The 19,210-nt window shown below is 40.9% G+C and overlaps 1 protein-coding gene and 1 non-coding gene across 2 annotated transcripts; both read left to right on the top strand.

Annotated features, from left to right (window-relative positions):
* The first annotated feature begins 991 nt into the window (after positions 1–991).
* TRNAI-UAU (transfer RNA isoleucine (anticodon UAU)) lies at positions 992–1,084 on the top strand. Its single transcript is given in 2 exon segments — positions 992–1,029; positions 1,049–1,084. It is a non-coding gene; the product is annotated as a tRNA-Ile (tRNA).
* Positions 1,085–1,723: 639 nt separating this feature from the next.
* FBXL12 (F-box and leucine rich repeat protein 12) lies at positions 1,724–8,495 on the top strand. Its single transcript, XM_053465057.1, has 3 exons — positions 1,724–1,917; positions 3,281–3,353; positions 7,564–8,495. Exons 1-3 carry the CDS (start codon positions 1,787–1,789, stop codon positions 8,368–8,370), a joined length of 1,011 nt encoding a protein of 336 aa, XP_053321032.1. The 5' UTR covers positions 1,724–1,786; the 3' UTR covers positions 8,371–8,495.
* Positions 8,496–19,210: the final 10,715 nt, after the last annotated feature.

Below are 19,210 nucleotides of genomic sequence, written 5' to 3'. Positions count from 1 at the left end.
GGGCACTGTGGGCGCGGCTTCAGTGCCGCCGGGATCTGACAACAAACCCCGGCGGCACTGAAGCCGCGCCCACAGTGCCCTCTGCACAGCAGCAGTTGCCGCGCGGATCGCAAGGGAGCAGAATCGGAGGTCTTTAACAGACCTCCGGCTCCCTTGAGTGATTTTAAGCCGGTTCAAGGGAACCGGCTTAAAATCACTCAAGGGAGCCGGAGGTCTGTTAAAGACCTCCGATACCGCTCTCTTGCGAGCCTGATCCTCCAGCGGCAGACATTACTGTCCGTCTCTGGAGGGGTGCCGGCAAGTTGGCACCCCCCTGATGAGCGGCACCCGGTGCGGACCGCCCCCCGCCAGGTACGCTACTGGTACTAACCACTATACGATCACGGCAGGCGAGCCAGGTAGGAGTCGAACCTACAATCTTCTAAACGGTAGTCAGACATGTTATCCATTGCGCCACTGACCCACACATGTAAAAAGCTGGATCTCCGTTCCTTTAGTGAGAAGATTGAGGTAGCTTCTTGAGAGCATAAAAGAGTGAGACTTCATGTTTTCTAGAAAGTGAGCTATGGCAGGCTGATTATTTGGTAGGAAATGACTAAACAATGTAGAGATAGGGTGCTAAAATACGCCAAAAAAGAAGAAAAAAAAGGAGAAAGAAAAAAGGAGCTTCCTGATCATGAAAAATGGTGGCCAAGTAGTTGGCTTGTTCCCACAAGCAAAAGGAAAGGTAGAAATGCTTGCTTGAAAGCACAGTGAAGATATTCCCGCTAGTTAGCTTTAATACTTAGTTTAGCGAAGATTTCTATGACCATTCTGCAGAGGCAATATGTATTCAACAACCCCTTTGTCTGAAATGGTGTCTCAATCCGAGCATTTCACAATGTGTTGAGTTTATATGTGAAATCATACCAGTTTGTGTAGTAATGCCATGGAAGGATGTACAGCATGGATATAGCAACGATACATGGAAAGTAGGGGCAACTGCTCAACTGCTCCAGTGGCGCAATCGGTTAGCGCGCGGTACTTATATGACAGTAACTGATGAGCAATGCCGAGGTTGTGAGTTCGAGCCTCACCTGGAGCAGTCTTTTATTTCAATTAAAAGAGTGTAATTCGTTTCAAACCTTTTTAGAGCTATATATTATTAAGGATGTTGGAATGTCTTCCTGTAACAGAACATATCTTGCATTTTTAAAACTAAAAAAATGCGTGAATAAATGGGGGGGATAAACGTTTTTGCCCGGTTTCGAACCGGGGACCTTTCGCGTGTTATGCTAACGTGATAACCACTACACTACAGAAACCCGTTACAACGCCCATAACAACACAAAAAAAGCACCAAAGCGAATCATCGGACTATACAAAAACTTTTGAGGAAAGGGAAATACTTTCATTTGAGAAAAGGAAATACAACTGTTGCTCTGGGAGCAATTCGTTTTAAAGTTTTAGTATCCTGAGTGCAGTCTCCGAGTTCTAAACAATTAAGATTCCCTGGTAAACATTAGTGAAATTTACTTCCGAGGCGCGGACATAGAACTCAGACTGGCTTTGTCCGTGACACGGACGCATATAGTTCTTTCGACACCAAAGATGTGTATATCCCTCTTAAGCGAATAGCTCAGACGTATTAGAAGCCATTTTAGCTATGCCAGTGGCCTAAATAATATCGGCCATGGTCTTCACAAATATGTCTTCCACAATACAATTGTATACACTCCTCTGGAGACAGTGTTGTTAAATCGTGCTCGCAACCTCTAGTGCTTAGAACTCTGTGACGGCTACAAAGATGTCGGTTGGTGCGAGTTGTGGCGAGAGTTACGGTATTACCGTTTCACCGACCATGTCGTGGCTCCCGGATAATGTACTGCTTGAGGTGCTGGGTTTTTTGTCAGTACGGGATTTGATCCGGAGCGGCAGGTAAAGGGCCTTATAATATGGCGGCAAATGGGGGGCTATTGTGTCACGACAGGTGATAGTCACAATCCCGTGTTAACTCTTCAAGCGCCGGTGGTTTTAAAGCTCGCTGTCGCTCTCCTGACAGCCAAAAGAGTATGATACAAATGAATTTAAATGTCGGTAAAAGGACGTGCCGTGAAGTAAGGAGCGTGAATGCCCGACATTGATGTCCATGTAAAATCTGTGTGATTAAATTAGGATCTTTGGGGCAAACGTTGGTCAACGAAAGAGGGCGAACTGGGAGTTACTTGACGGACTGTAAATTACCCAGGCATTCATCTATTAGGGGTAGAGTACAACAGCGACGTATAGTTGGAGGTAGTGTCATCTCTGTCTATTTCCTCTTCCCTTCCAGTACCTTGACAGGCCCGGACTGGTCATCCGGCCTTAAAGTGCCAGGGCTGCCTTGTTATACTCAGTCCGGACCTTCCCCCTAACTACCCACCTGTCAGGAGCTTCCCTCCCCGCACACAATGCTTTCTGGCAGCCGCTCCACCTCTCCCCACACACCTCGCTTTCTGGCAGCCGCTCCACCTCTCCCTATGCACCTCGCTTTCTGGCAGCCGCTCCACCTCTCACCACGCTTACTGGCAGCCGCTCCACCTCTCCCCGCACACCTCGCTTTCTGGCAGCCGCTCCACCTCTCCCTAAGCACCTTGCTTTCTGGCAGCCGCTCCACCTTTCACCGCGCTTTCTGGCAGCCGCTCCACCTCTCCCCGCGCACCGCGCTTTCTGGCAGCCGATCAAGCTCGCACCGCGCTTTCTGGCAGCCGCCCAAGCTTGCACCGCGCTTTCTGGCAGCCGCCCAAGCTCTCCCCGCGCACCACGCTTTCTGGCAGCCGCCCAAGCTCTCCCCGCGCACCGCGCTTTCTGGCAGCCGCCCAAGCTCTCCCCGCGCACCGCGCTTTCTGGCAGCCGCCCAAGCTCTCCCCGCGCACCGCGCTTTCTGGCAGCCGCCCAAGCTCTCCCCGCGCACCGCGCTTTCTGGCAGCCGCCCAAGCTCTCCCCGCGCTTTCTGGCAGCCGCCCAAGCTCTCCCCGCGCACCGCGCTTTCTGGCAGCCGCCCAAGCTCTCCCCGCGCACCGCGCTTTCTGGCAGCCGCCCAAGCTCTCCCCGCGCACCGCGCTTTCTGGCAGCCGCCCAAGCTCTCCCCGCGCGTTCTGGCAATCGCCCAAGCTCTCCCCGCACACCGCGCTTTCTGGCAGCGGCTCCACCTCTCCCCGCACACCGCGCTTTCTGACAGCCGCTCCACCTCTCCCCACACACCGCGCTTTCTGGCAGCCTTGCATCCAGTAATTGTTTATTTTAAATTTTGTGTATACAGAGTTTGCAAACGTTGGAAAAGGCTAATAATGGACAAATCACTGTGGAAAAATGTTGATCTGACACCATACAAGGTACGCTTGCTTTAATTCTGGTTCTTGACTGATTTACATTGTTAATTTTTAAATATATATATATATATATATATATATATATATATATATATATATATATATATATATATATATATATATATTTGTTTTTAGGTTAAAACCTTTTTATTCCTGTTCATCCTTTTAGATCTGAGACTGGCTCGTTGGGTAGTAGAAGGTGGGGGCTGTTAGATCTGTAGTATTCTTCTGTAATCTCAACGCAAAGGGTTCATGTTTCTGTGCAGGGGCAGTAGCGGGTTTCAAAAAGATCTAGGGGCAGAAGCAGCATTGAGCAGCGTGAATGGAATCAATTTATCAACTTTTTATGGGAAAAAAAAAACATACACGTGAATTGAATATAATGTGCAATAGTCTATGTTCCCATCTAATTGGAATGGGGGAAGCTAAGCAGTTTTGAAGAGTGTCTCTAACAGAAACACTCTGCAGAGTATGTAATAATTAATGCTCGATTATAAGGTGACCCCCACAAAAGAGCCTGAATATAAGACTACCCTATATGAAAAAAGTTCTATTAGCAAATATTAATTTGCATTTAAGCTATTTTTTCGTATTTAATAAAAACTGTGATTGAGAAAAATTTATTTTTTGTTTTTATTTCCATTTATTTGCCAACCTGCCTGTTATGCACATCTGCCCCCCAGATATGCCTTATATGCCCCCAGAAAAGCCTTATACCCCTATTTGCCACTCTGCCTCCCAGATATGCCTTATACCCCTATATGCCACTCTGCCCCCCCTATATGCCATTCTGCCTCCCTGATATTCCTTTTTACCCCCTATATGCCACTCTGGCTCCTTGATATTCATTTTAACCCCCTATATGCTACTCGGCTTCCCTGATATTTTTTTTAACCACCTGTATGCCACTCGGCCTCCCTGATATTCATTTTTAACCCCCTATATGCCACTCTGCCGCCAGAAAGCCCTATACCCCCCCATGCCACTCTTACTCTCCCCCGATTTACCAGTACGTCCCTAGACTTCTCCCCGTGCTTCAGATTGCTAGGTGTCTAGTGGGAGAGGCGGTGGAGGACTGTGCTGTGCGTGCAGACAACCTCCGCTGCTTTGACTTCAGCCGGGGATTCTATGAATGAGCACCGGAAGGTCATGTGACGCCGGCACTCCGTCATAGAGAAGCCCTGGCAGAAGTGCCAGCAGCAGCGGAGGTTGTCTGTGTGAATCACACAGACTTCCTCCAGCTGCCAGAGAGGAGGATCCAGTTCTCCTGCAGCGCTGCGGGGGGAATCTGGATCTTAGCCTTGTATTCAGACCTCTATTTGAGGTCTGATTAGAAGACGACCAAGTAAATACGGTATATTAAAGGCAAAATTAAAGGACAGTTCCTGTAAGCAACCGGCAGCCATATTTCCCCCACCAGGAGAAAGTCTTGCTTGTTAAGTGCGGAAGGTGTTGATGATTGAAACCATATATTTATGTGTGTATAATATATACGGTATATATAAAATCAGTGAGTAGATGTGTTCTAGCCAGCTGGAGAGATCCAAATCCACTAAAGACCAGCAATGTATTTATGGATGGCACTGCTAGGCTTGATTCCCAGCAGCAGCCCCTTGGATAGCCTGTTGAGTGCCGGTACATTGTATCCTGGCGCTCTACCTCTTAAGGACCTCGACTACTAAGTATACCATGCTAATGTGACTGTGCCACCTAAGCACTCCCCTTTATAGTGTCTATGGGCCTTTTGGGGAGATCAGAGAACTTGCCTGTAACCGTTTCATTTAGGACCACCAACCTGGGCAACCCGATCTGCCCCTGATTTTAAATAAATAATTGTCAAAGTTGATGTTGGGAGCCAACCACATATCCTGTACAAAAAGGTACTCGATGGTCCCCAATCCACAATCTCACCAAAAGCTTTTCTATTGTGTAGTAAGGTTGGTGATCTGCATACAACAGTTTAGTAAGGGGCGGTCAAAAATACTTATGTTTCTGTTAAATATTTAACTTGGCATGTATGGGAGAATAAGTTGAAATAAAATTAAAAAAAAATTGTATGTTGTATTTATAAAATTATATCACACGATGCACAACTAGGCATCTATATTAAATGGGGAAAAAAAAATACATGAATTGTGCCGGCCTTCCAGGAAGAAAAATGTGTTTTAGTTTTGGAATAGTTTAAATATTTTTGATGTCATGGAAAATAGATGTTATTGTTTCTAATATATACATTTAAAATATACCGGTATATTTGTCTACTCCACCAAAAAATAAAATGGCGCCAACATTGTTTATATCTAATAATTTTATATTTTATTACTTCAGTCTCCAGTCTTAACATGTAAGTCCCGTGTATATGACAGTTTGACCTTTTTTTTGTCTTTTGTGTATAAAAAAAAAAAAAAAAACCTGCCTTTCTTTGAAAACACCAGGTGTCAGTAGATTTAAGTTGTCCCTCTTAGTTCTTATTTTCCCGTTACTTCTGTTACCATAAATCTTTTGATTCTGGTATTGTACATTAATTCAGTGGTTTCCAGCACAGTCACACTAACAGAGCAAGATTAAGCAGTTTGTACATTCTGTTCCAATACGGAGCTTAAACCTTTCTACGATAAAGGGGAACACCCGCTAGTTGTTTTTTTTTATGCTAGAGTTACAATAAAAAACATTTTTACATTTTTTTTTTTGTTTGGTTTTTAAAAAAAATCTTGTTTATAGGCAATGTAAACTTAGTGTGACCAGCAGTTGTCTGTGTGATCTGCTGCTGATATGAGAAAGAGGTTTTGGGGTGATGCAGTAGTATTTGGGTCGAAATACGTGTCTGGCTTTTTTCTTCTATAGAATAGGTAGGGGTGTACCCAAGGAAATGTTTCTGCAGCAGGTAAATGTAGACTGCAGGTGTAAGGTGAGTATAGCCAATGTGTTAAGCGGTGCTACATAATGTGACAGAGCATCTGGGGTGGGCAAATGTATGAGGTGTAATATCTGAGGTTATGCTGAGTGTAGGACAGTGTTGAATAATGTGCTGAGCATTGTTTTTTAATATGCCTGTGCATTGTACTACATACAGTGCTGTGAAAAGGTATTTGCCCCTTTTCTATTTCTTCTTTTTTGCGTATTTGTCACATTTAAATGTTTTCGATCATCTAAATAACTTACGTTGTCTAATGTAAAAATTAACACAAGATGCAGATTTTAAATGATTATTTTAAATTATTATAAATTTTATTATTTATCAAAACCTATGACTCATGTGAAAAAGTAATTGCCACTCTAAGCTATTCACTGGCTTCAAACATTTGCGATAACTGACAAAGAGTCTTTTACATCGCTGTGGAGGAATCTTGGCCACTTGGGGAGTTTTTAGGCGTGAACAGAATTTTTAATGTCAGGCCAAAGCATCTCAATCAAATTCAAGTCAGACCTATGACTAGACTACTCCAAAACCTTTATTTTGTGTCTTTTGAGCCATTCAGAGAGAGAATCTCTTCTGTGCTTGGTGGCCAGACATTCTCCTTCAGGATTTGCGCCCAGGTCCTGGAGCACCATAGCACCCCCCAGACAATCACACTAACACCACCAGGTTTGACTGTTATGTGGAATGCTGTGTTCTTTTTTTTGTTTTCTGTCAGCAGTCTTTCCTACTGTAAAATCATGAACATTGACCTTAACTGAGGCAAGTGAGGCCTGCAGTTCTTTACATATTAGTTTGGCTTCTGTTGTGACCTCTTGGATGTGTCGTCTTGGGGGAATTTTGGTAGGCCGGCCACTCCTGTGAAGATTGACCGCTTTTCAAAGCAAACTAAAATTAGCAAAACAAGAAGAAAATGGGAAGTGGGAGAATACTTTTTCACAGTCTTGTATAACTGTTCACGTCTGTTAAAAATATCTCTGATTTACTAGTAAGTTGGACCTTACATTGCTATAAAGTGCTCTGTGTCTGTATAAATATTCCACCAGAAAGCTGTGTATTTGGCATATAGCTCTTTTGACAGACCATCGGTGCTCACATGATGGGTTGACAAATGTTTATTTTATTTATGACGTAAGGGGACAAAGCTGCTTTAGCGATACCCTCAAAAATAACATGGGAAAAGAAAGTGTTTAAATAGACCCAGTCACTTAAGCTATTTTAAACGTTATTGTACTTGTATTAATACATATGTTATATTGGTATGATAGTCTTTTTTTTTTTTTTTCGTTTTATCAGCTAAATTCTAAAATATTCTGGCACCTTGTGAGACACAGGATTGGAACCAGCCTGCAAACCCTAAAGGTAAAAGGTCTCTTGAATTCAGCTAAGAAGCAAGAATTCCTAACATCTGCAGTGCTTCAGGAGATGGAGAAACGCTATCCCAACCTTGAAAACCTCCACCTGGAAGAAACGAGCCTCCGGTCCCTGAACTATAAATGTTTTCCATCAACTCTGAAAACGTTGGGGTTACACCAGTGTGAGATCCCAATGGACTGGTTGAAAGCATCGCCCACCAAGAACAAAAATCTCTCAAATTTGCAGACTCTCGTTCTTAGAAATGTATCTTCGTTCTCCAATCACCACTTGGAGACTATATGCAGTCAATCGTCGTTAAAAACGTTATCACTCACTGGCACTTACAGAGTAAACGACATTGGTATTCAGAAAGCTGTACCTTACTTGAAAAGCCTGGAGCACTTAAAGCTTCATGGTTGCAGCATTACAGATATCACCCTGCACTTAATTGGATGTCACATGAAGCATCTTCGGATTTTGGCTCTTACAAACTTTCGCTCCTTGACAGACTCTGGTCTCTCTTGTATTTCTGGTGTTAAGACTCTGGAGACGTTATGGCTCGAACACTGCAACGGTCTGTCCTCAAACTGTATAATAGCCGTGTGCGTCACCTTGCCAGTCCTAAAATATCTCAATCTAAATGGGATCATCTTTGAGGGGCGTGGTATAGATGAGATACGGAAGAGTCTACCAAACTGTAGAATTACAAACTCAATCCCTGGCATGGATTCAACACTCAAATTATAATTGGAAAATAGACTGGTGGCTTCTTACATTGTGTAAAATGCCATTGTTCTTATAGGAAACCTATAAGGGGAATAAAAGTATCTGCTATGTAAAAGACTATTTAATAAAAAAATATATATATCTTATCGATTTCTTACTATGGTATTATTAATACTCAGAGGCACATGGTGCCTATGCTTACCTCTGCAAAAAGTCTGAAGTGTACATTCTATGTAGGGACAGCCAACGTTTTTCGTTTTGGTTGTGGAATTACAGCTCCCAATATTTACAGCCTTATGAGAGTTGGAATTCAACAACAGAGAGAGTTCCTTGTTGGTCCCACGAGGATTAAAGTCACCTTGTAGAAAAAAATGCTTGGTGTACAAAAGACAATGAAAACACAATTTGCAGAAGAACAAGGTTTAGTTATTTGTGCATAAAACCAATGGTGAGTATGTGGTTTTACTAAAGGTCAATCTCCTTATTGACTGCTAATAATCACTCCCATTGCTCATTCTTCCTTCAAAATTGAGATGGTCATTGAATGAATTGCTGACCTGCCAGGACTAATGCTCAGCATTCTAGGTTTTTCCAGTAAGGTTCTCCTACGAGCAGCTTTTTTCCCCCCAGATTATCTCTTATTAATGGTTCTAAATGTTTTTCTTACCAGATATATTTTTACGTTGAGCATGTATTGACAAAACTCCTGACACCCAGCGGGCGCTGGATTCATTTACCAGAGGTGACGGTTTTCTTGGGTTATTGAATTCCAATTTTTCTATTTTCACTGCAGTAAATCTTTGGATACATTCTATCTCAGGTAATAGAAAGTACCGGTATTTATAGGCTGATTAATTTTAATTGTGTACACTGACTTCTATGAAAGGTAGAAAAATTGCAAAATCAAAACAGACCACTGACCGGTTCCTTCAGAAGTGCTTGGACAACAGGGTAGAGGGTACCCATGCACAGTATGAAAACCTGTAGTACTAGCAAAACCGTTAACGATGATCGGTTAAATTAATCCATTAACGGGAATAGTCCCAGACGATTGGAAATTTGCAAGTGTTGTGCCCGTTCACAAGAAAGGCAGGTAGGGTGGAGTCGGGCGACTACGGGCCTGTGAGTCTTACATCAGTAGTGGAGAAATGAATGGAATTTACGTTAAAGGATAGGATTGTTGAACATCTAAAGTCACAAGGGTTTCAAGATCAAACACAAAATTGGTTTACTTCAGGAAGATCACGCCAAACAAATCTTATTGATTTTATTTTTGATTGGGTGACAAAAATAATTGATTAAGGTGGTGCAGTAGACATTGCGTATCTGGATTTCAGCCTTTTAACACTATCCTACATAGATGACTTATCAATAAACTCTCAGCAGCGGCTGAGTGACAGACAACAGAGGGTTGTAGTTAATGGAGTATATTCAGAACAAGGTCTTGTTATTTCGGGGATCTGTGCTTGGACCCGTTCTCTTTAATATATTTAATATAAGTGATATTGCAGAAGGTCTTGATGGAAAGGTATGTCATTTTTCAGATGATGCAAAGATTTTCAACAGGGTTGATGTTCCTGGAGGGAGAAGCCAAATGGCAAATGGTTTTTGGTAAATTAGAAAAAATGTCTGAGCTGTGGCACTTAAGGTTTCATGTGGATAAGTGCAAGATAATGCACGCGGGGCATAAAAACCAAGGGGCAGAGTATAGAATATGTGATACAGTCCTAATAGTGGCATCTGAGGAAAGGGGTTTAGGGGCAATAATTTAAATGCTAGAACAGGGGCGTCCAACATGCGGCCCGCGAGACCTCGAGGTGCGGCCCGCGTAAGATCGGCAGCCAGGGCAACCGATGTTACGCGAGCCGCACCTCAAGCCCTGCTACTTACTTGTGGGAGGGTCTTCTGGACTGCACACAGAGGACGCGGAGTTCACGTGACATCCTACTTCCTCTGTGCTTTAGCAGAGAAGGCAGAGGGAGGCCGCGCCCCCTGCTGAAGTTTGTAAGCGGCATCGAGGAGCTGCAGTGCAGGTAAGGGGGTGGGGAGGGTGTTTGAATGAGTGTGTGTGATTGTGATTGAGGGAATGATTATATGAATAAATGAGTGTGTGTGTGTGTGTGATAGCATGGATGTGTAAGTGCTGGAACCTAGGCATGATGGGACTGTGATTGCTGTTAGCAATCACACTCCTATCATGCCAAGTCAGCCAGTACATGCTGAAACCTGGCCAGCTGCCCCCCTTGTGTATTGATGCTGCCAGCAGTATGGGGTCTGCACTTACAGCCACCCTGTACCAGCATGTACTGGCTGACTTGGCATGATAGGAGTGTGATTGCTAACAGCAATCACAGTCCCATAATGCCTAGGTTCCAGTATTTACTGGATGGATGTGTAAGTGCTGGAACCTAGGCATGATGGGACTGTGATTGCTGTTAGCAATCACACTCCTATCATGCCAAGTCAGCCAGTACATGCTGAAACCTGGCTAGCTGCCCCCCTTGTGTATTGATGCTGCCAGCAGTATGGGGTCTGCACATCACTTACAGCCACCCTGTACCAGCGTGTATTGGCTGACTTGGCATGATAGGAGTGTGATTGCTAACAGCAATCACAGTCCCATCATGCCTAGGTTCCAGCATTTACTGGATGGATGTGTAAGTGCTGGAACCTAGGCATGATGGGACTGTGACTACTGTTAGCAATCACACTCCTATCATGCCAAGTCAGCCAGTACATGCTGAAACCTAGCTAGCTGCCCCCCTTGTGTAGTGATGCTGCCAGCAGTATGGGGTCTGCACATCACTTACAGCCACCCTGTACCAGCATGTACTGGCTGACTTGGCATGATAGGAGTGTGATTGCTAACAGCAATCACAGCGAGCACAGTCCCATCATGCCTAGGTACCAGCATTTACTGGTTGCCTGGGTTGCCAGCATTTACTGGTTGCCAAGTCATATTGCTAATTTTGTCCAGTTGTGTGTTACCTACTTTTATTAAAAATGTGAGTTTTTATTATTATTTTTAAAGGTGGGGGTCATTTTCGGTTTTGGCTAAGGGAACCCTGAATGTTTTGGTCCAGAATTTTCATTTTAGTTCATCCCTAGGCTACTAAAATGGTTCATGGATTACAGGATAAACCTTACCAGGACAGGTTAAATGATCTTAATGTATATAGCCTGGAAGAAAGACTTGACAGGGGGATATGATAGAAACATTTAAATACTTAAAGGGAATTAACAAGATAAAGGAAGAGAGTTTATTTAAAACATGAAATACTATCACAACAAGAGGACATAGTCTTAAGCTTTGAGGAGCAAAGGTTTAAAACTAACATAACTTTACTGAAAGGGTAGTGGATGCATGGGAATAGCCTTCCAGCAGAAGTGGCAGAGATGAATACAGTGAGGGTGTTTAAGCAAGCATGCGATAAGCATAAAGCTAAGCTAGATATAAAATAAGGCCAGGGACTAATGAAAGTATTCAGAGAAACTATGGTTCTTGCATAGGTATTAGAACTATTGGGGTTTTCAAAGGAGTTTTATTTTAAGCAACGGTTATTTCTGATTAACTTTGATTGCCTAATACAGGAAAGAGTGTGGAAAACACTTAAGTGTTAACATAATAAAAATGCATACACATGTTTTTTTTGTAATCTCTTTCCTTTTCATTTTTTTCAGATATGATTATAAAAATCAGGAAATTAAAGAAGCAAGCACTTTTCCAGAACTATGGACGCAGACGGCAGCCATGGCCATGAGAGAACTGACAAAGAGGGGACATACTCAGGTACTGGTCTTCTTTATGATCTCTTACATCAATGTCATCTTAAACATCAGCAGCAATCTATTTTCTGAGTCGAGGACCATTTCTTGACGGATCAGATACGATAGAGATGTCTACAAAAATGGTTCTGGAGCAAAGTTTGAAAGGTGGTCTTATTGCCATAGCAGCCAATGGAATGATACTGCTGATCGTACCTTTCCATTGGTTGATATGATACAACCACATCTTTATACGAACTAATTATTCGTCCCAGTGTACTCAAGAACAAGTTCAGATAGATTTATATTGAACACCATGCTATGCTTGACAAAGACGGACTTAGGTGGCCAGATGTTCAAGTGGTTAAGTGGCAATGTTTCTACTATAACTAGTCTTCAACAAACAAGGGATGACAATACTATTAATGAAATTAACAATTAATTAATACGCTATTAATGTCTTGAAGTTAAGACGGGTGGCACAGAGGAGGTAGGGCTAAATGGGCAGGCTGTGAGTAGCACCAACAGAGAGCGGGCAAGGCTAGATACCCTTCTCAAACAATAGAAAAGTACTAGATGAAAGTCTGATCACTGCCTTTAGGCAACGATTGGTCCATGGACTAGACAGCCTAATATGTTTGCGAGTTGCTACTATTGTAACAGATGCTGTGGGGTAAGGATGAAAGTGCCAGCTGATTTATTGTGAGATCATGGCTGTGATGTCACAAGCCCCTTTTCACCAGTTCACCTCAATTAAAAATGTAAAAAATATATATATATATATGCACACATTTTTAAACAAAAAACTAGGCTGATGAGCTTTTGCTGACTCTCACTCCTGCCATTCTCAGCCCGTGTACTGATGAGAGTGTTGGGATTTGTAGTCTTCAAAAGCAGGGGGAAAAGGGTTGACATGCTTGCTGGCAAATGTATTTTCTTTAGCAAGATTAACCCATTCTGTGACCTTTCTGGGCTGCGGTGGAGGCTTTCAAAAGTATATTTCAGTTTAAGTTACTAACTTTTTTTTGTATTTTTACTGATATATCATGGAATAAGATACACGGTTTAGCTTAAACTAGGTATCTAAAATAACACACTATAGATTTCCCTAGTTAAGGTGTAAGCTGTGTATAGTATTACTGTAACTATAGCCCAGCCCATGGCACTTAAACTGAGACACTTGGGAGTTACACCTCCATAATTAATAGTGAATATTACAAGCATCACACTTTTCTGAATTTAACCCTAATTTACAATTTTCAATGCACTGAATTGTCAACTGAAACTGGGTTTTTTACAAAGTGTGATTCTTTGCATTCTCATTGCAAGAATGTGTAATCTAACTTGTTTTCCTGTAATCTTGTATCTGCAGGTGAAGGGTTGTCCTATTTCAGACAAAAGCGGGTGATTCTTACGTATGGTCTCCTGGGACTGTCCTATGTACTGATACTGGCTCTCTTCATAAAAGTCTTAACCAGGTGTTAGTATTTTTAACATTTTCGGATTATGGTGGATCTGTAACGCCTTTAGTGAATAGACTCCAAAGAATGTAAGAGCGGAAACCAGTCCCGAGCTGGCCATTGGACAAATTTGTCAAAAACAGTTTCCACTAGGGGGCGCTCACATAAAACACAAAAGGAGAGATACCAAATAATAGTGTAGATTGCAACAACAATGGTGACCCCGTAGGACAAATTTGGCAAGAGCCCAGTGGGGCCGTTGTCTGATGGCACCTTCGGTATAAATGAAATTCTGTTTGTGTGACTTGTTGTGTGCGGCCACGTATCTACAGGGATCCGAACAATACACAACCCTGTAATATTTATATATAAGGTAAAAATATTTTTATTCTGTGAAAATCTTCACACGGTGAACATGGGAGAGTAAATATGTGGCCGCAGTGACTACACAGTACTTTATAGTAGCATGTATTGATAATTAAGTCCTCTGAAGTTACCAATTTGCTGTGGCCTGATATTGTCGGCTTTCTGTTTTTCCCTATTAAGCATCCAGATCGGAAGCTTCTGAAATAGCCAGCATGAATGAGCTGAACAACATGAAGAATAATGGTGAGATTACGTACTGAAATAGGAGGGTGACCCAGGACCGTTTGAATTTAAGTGGGTGCCAGAGGAAAGTGATCATTCCCCATCCATTTATAGCTTTAGGGGTCCATAGTATTTAGAATGAGAATCCGAAATATCTTACTTGTACTTGACACCCATAGCACCTTTATGTATTAAATTACCCTGTTCCATCTTGCAGATGGAAGAAGAAATGCTCCACAGGACATGCCCCTCATTAATATAGGCAAGATTAGTACCGCATAATAAAAATCCTACACCAGAAGAAGACCTACCCTAAATTAAATCGGGGCTTATTTTGCTAGTAATATTCTCTTAAAGCAGATCTGCCACATTTCCCAAAGCCCTATATTTGTGTATTGGTGTTTAAAGATTAAAATCCATTTTATATGTATTAAATTAGACCAGCTATCAGACAGGGACTTTCTATTCCCCATGTTCGTGGAGACCACTTTGCATGAATTCCAGAAAAACAAAAGGACCACATTCCTTTACTAATGCCTAAACTTTTTTTCACGACCTTGCCTGGGAGGACAAGATATTTAACCTATTGAGAGGTCCACCTTTTTAATTTGGTGGACCCCAAGGCTGGGACAATTTGTTTTAGAATTTTGCTACAGATTTAAATGACAACTCTTTCAAACAGCTTACACTTTACCTAGGTAACCTATGTATTTTTCTGGACAGGTTAAGCTATTCATAGATGCCTAGTTTAAAGCAAGCCATGCAATATATCACAGGCTATCATAGCTCATTACCCTTAACATCCTTCTGGTTGTAGGTCTTCATACTTGTAGTTCACAAAGCTCATCTGCCATATCTCATATGGCTGCTTGGTCTGTGAAAGAATCCTTAAAAGCAGGAATGTGATTTTTAATACTGGCCAATTGGCCACATTCTGTCTTCTGCTGTGTCATCATGGATATATATATATATAAATATATATATATATATATATATATATATATATATATATATATATATATATATATATATATATATATAAATATATATATATATATATATATTTTTTTTTATTATTATTATTATTTTTATTTATTTTTTTAAGTTATCATAGCTTGGGGGACCTCAAGTGTTCCACTGCATATGTGGTTGGCCATGTACCCCAGCAAGCAAGCCAGTATCTTATACCTTACTGCATGGTTTGCATAGAAAGAATGGTTTTCCATCAAATACATGTGACATCTTTATATAAAACAGACAATTAACCACTATGTCATTTTCAATGTGTTCTCTTGCAGTGACTGATCTTACTGAAAAAATGAGCAACTTTGAAACAGCCTTAAAAAAATCTGGTATGGTATTGTAATATAAAGTATCATTTGACAAAACAATACAACAAAGCGTACAGTAAAATGAAAAACTGAACAAAATAATAGTACATTAAGCAGTCAGGTTGTAGTTGATAGAGATGACCAGATGGTTTCTTGGTATGAACTGAGCCATGACCAACTCCATCTTGGGCTCATTGATCCACATAAAAGCAAAACCAGGCTGAGCTATAGCACGAAAAGTATTTTGCGTCACTTTTTCTACCTGGCATGGAATCGGTCCACAACCTGCTAATACAATTTAAACATATCTACATAATACATTTTAGGGAGTCTGTCACCCAACATGGATACACATGACTTTAGCCCAACTTTGGCAAGCTTTATGTAATCCTAACTTGGCGGTATTGCTTACCATGGAGCTGATCCAACCTAAAAAGACCCACAAGTAAGAGGATAAGGACACAATAGGAGTGGTCACTGGGACATACTGTAGGTCCTTCCAAGTTGGACAATCCAGATGTCATGTTTGCCCAGATTCATATCTCTTTAGTCCAGCAGACCAGGAGAGAAAAAGCTGGGTAAGATTCCTTCATAGAGTCTTCTCCAGTATCGTAGCCAACTACTCTGTCATTTTTCTAAAGTTTTAGATTTTACAATAGTAGACACTAAATAAACCGGTGTAAATGCACATGTCACATGTATTTGAATTTCAGGAAATGTATGACGTGTAAATCCCTGCTGCACATATGCCAAGAGAACAGACATTTTAACTTCCTGATCTTGGGATATGAGGATTATTCCTCCCCCATTGTTAAATTGATGATTAGTTCAGGCAGCTTTTATAATGGGAAAAGGGAAATAACTTTAGCGAATGAAAATGCTTGTTCAGCCACTTTTAGGCAAACCTCCAAAACAATTACACAAAACAAATGACAAAAACAAGCTATAGGTGGTTTTAATAAATTGTTTTAGCAATAAGATATATATATATATATATATATATATATATATATATATATATATATATATATATATATATATAGTTACCAGCACTCTAGGTCTTTTTCCAATAAATACAGATTCCTCTTTTGCAGGTCAACGTTTCAGTCTTTATTTGACTTTCATCAGGACTCCTGCCCAAACACCACACTGACAAAACTAGAATTTACAGACTAAGGCAAACCAATAGATTAGGTAAAGAGGGCCTGGCTCGCAAGTTTACAATCTAGATTAAATCTCAACAATCAAGTTAAATAGGCATAAATTTCACCTAAAATAAGGTAAACTGGACCATGCTTCTTATATTGATAAATATTTAAACCTCATCTCACCATATCCAGGGTCACCTAAGCCCTTCCTCTGACAAATATTCTACCAGGTTTGACGCGTCATATTATCAACATAAACCCATTAAATTCTGAAGCATGGCAGATTATGAAAAATCAGCTAATTTAAATATCCTTGCCTTAATTTAACCAAAGTTACTGAAGTTACTAATATGCTGTGGCCTGATATTGTCGGCTTTATGTTTTTCCCTATTAAGCATCCAGATCGGGAGCTTCTGAAATAGCCAGCATGAATGAGCTGAACAACATGAAGAATAATGGTGAGATTACGTACTGAAATAGGAGGGTGACCCAGGACTGTTTGAATTTAAGTGGGTGCCAGAGGAAAGTGATCATTCCCCATCCATTTATAGCTTTAGGGGTCCATAGTATTTAGAATGGGAATCCGAAATATCTTACTTGTACTTGACACCCATAGCACCTTTATGTATTAAATTACCCCCATTCCATCTTGCAGATGGAAGAAGAAATGCTCCACAGGACATGCCCCTCATTAATATAGGCAAGATTAGTACCGGATAATAAAAATCCTACACCAGAAGAAGACCTACCCTGTAATAGCACTAAATTAAATCAGGGTTTATTTTGCTAGTACTATCCTCTTAAAGCAGATCTGCCACATTTCCCAAAGCCCTATATTTGTGTAATGGTGTTTAAAGATTAAAATCCATTTTATATGTATTAAATTAGACCAGCTATCTTACAGGGAGTCTCTATTCCCCATGTTTGTGGAGACCACTTTGCATGAATTCCAGAAAAACAAAAGGACCACATTCCTTTACTAATGCCTAAACTTTTTTTCACGACCTTGCCTGGGAGGACAAGATATTTAACCTATTGAGAGGTCCACCTTTTTAATTTGGTGGACCCCAAGGCTGGGACAATTTGTTTTAGAATTTTGCTACAGATTTAAATGACAACTCTTTCAAACAGCTTACACTTTACCTAGGTAACCTATGTATTTTTCTGGACAGGTTAAGCTATTCATAGATGCCTAGTTTAAAGCAAGCCATGCAATATATCACAGGCTATCATAGCTCATTACCCTTAACATCCTTCTGGTTGTAGGTCTTCATACTTGTAGTTCACAAAGCTCATCTGCCATATCTCATATGGCTGCTTGGTCTGTGAAAGAATCCTTAAAAGCAGGAATGTGATTTTTAATACTGGCCAATTGGCCACATTCTGTCTTCTGCTGTGTCATCATGGATATATATATAAATATATATATATATATATATATATATATATATATATATATATATAAATATATATATATATATATATATATTTTTATTATTATTATTTTTATTTATTTTTTTAAGTTATCATAGCTTGGGGGACCTCAAGTGTTCCACTGCATATGTGGTTGGCCATGTACCCCAGCAAGCAAGCCAGTATCTTATACCTTACTGCATGGTTTGCATAGAAAGAATGGTTTTCCATCAAATACATGTGACATCTTTATATAAAACAGACAATTAACCACTATGTCATTTTCAATGTGTTCTCTTGCAGTGACTGATCTTACTGAAAAAATGAGCAACTTTGAAACAGCCTTAAAAAAATCTGGTATGGTATTGTAATATAAAGTATCATTTGACAAAACAATACAACAAAGCGTACAGTAAAATGAAAAACTGAACAAAATAATAGTACATTAAGCAGTCAGGTTGTAGTTGATAGAGATGACCAGATGGTTTCTTGGTATGAACTGAGCCATGACCAACTCCATCTTGGGCTCATTGATCCACATAAAAGCAAAACCAGGCTGAGCTATAGCACGAAAAGTATTTTGCGTCACTTTTTCTACCTGGCATGGAATCGGTCCACAACCTGCTAATACAATTTAAACATATCTACATAATACATTTTAGGGAGTCTGTCACCCAACATGGATACACATGACTTTAGCCCAACTTTGGCAAGCTTTATGTAATCCTAACTTGGCGGTATTGCTTACCATGGAGCTGATCCAACCTAAAAAGACCCACAAGTAAGAGGATAAGGACACAATAGGAGTGGTCACTGGGACATACTGTAGGTCCTTCCAAGTTGGACAATCCAGATGTCATGTTTGCCCAGATTCATATCTCTTTAGTCCAGCAGACCAGGAGAGAAAAAGCTGGGTAAGATTCCTTCATAGAGTCTTCTCCAGTATCGTAGCCAACTACTCTGTCATTTTTCTAAAGTTTTAGATTTTACAATAGTAGACACTAAATAAACCGGTGTAAATGCACGTCACATGTATTTGAATTTCAGGAAATGTATGACGTGTAAATCCCTGCTGCACATATGCCAAGAGAACAGACATTTTAACTTCCTGATCTTGGGATATGAGGATTATTCCTCCCCCATTGTTAAATTGATG

This window comes from Spea bombifrons, chromosome 4 (genome assembly GCF_027358695.1).
Source record: "Spea bombifrons isolate aSpeBom1 chromosome 4, aSpeBom1.2.pri, whole genome shotgun sequence".
Classification (NCBI taxonomy): domain Eukaryota; kingdom Metazoa; phylum Chordata; class Amphibia; order Anura; family Pelobatidae; genus Spea; species Spea bombifrons.
The sequence above is the reverse complement of the archived record's forward strand: the minus strand, read 5'-3'. Positions and strand labels throughout refer to the sequence as shown.

Excerpts from the sequence above, each read along its gene's own strand:
- FBXL12 (XM_053465057.1), top strand. The coding sequence starts at position 1,787 with ATGTCGGTTGGTGCGAGTTGTGGCGAGAGTTACGGTATTACCGTTTCA. Across the intron at positions 1,918-3,280 it reads GATTTGATCCGGAGCGGCAG|AGTTTGCAAACGTTGGAAAA; the intron begins GTAAAGGGCCTT and ends TTGTGTATACAG. Across the intron at positions 3,354-7,563 it reads TTGATCTGACACCATACAAG|CTAAATTCTAAAATATTCTG; the intron begins GTACGCTTGCTT and ends TCGTTTTATCAG.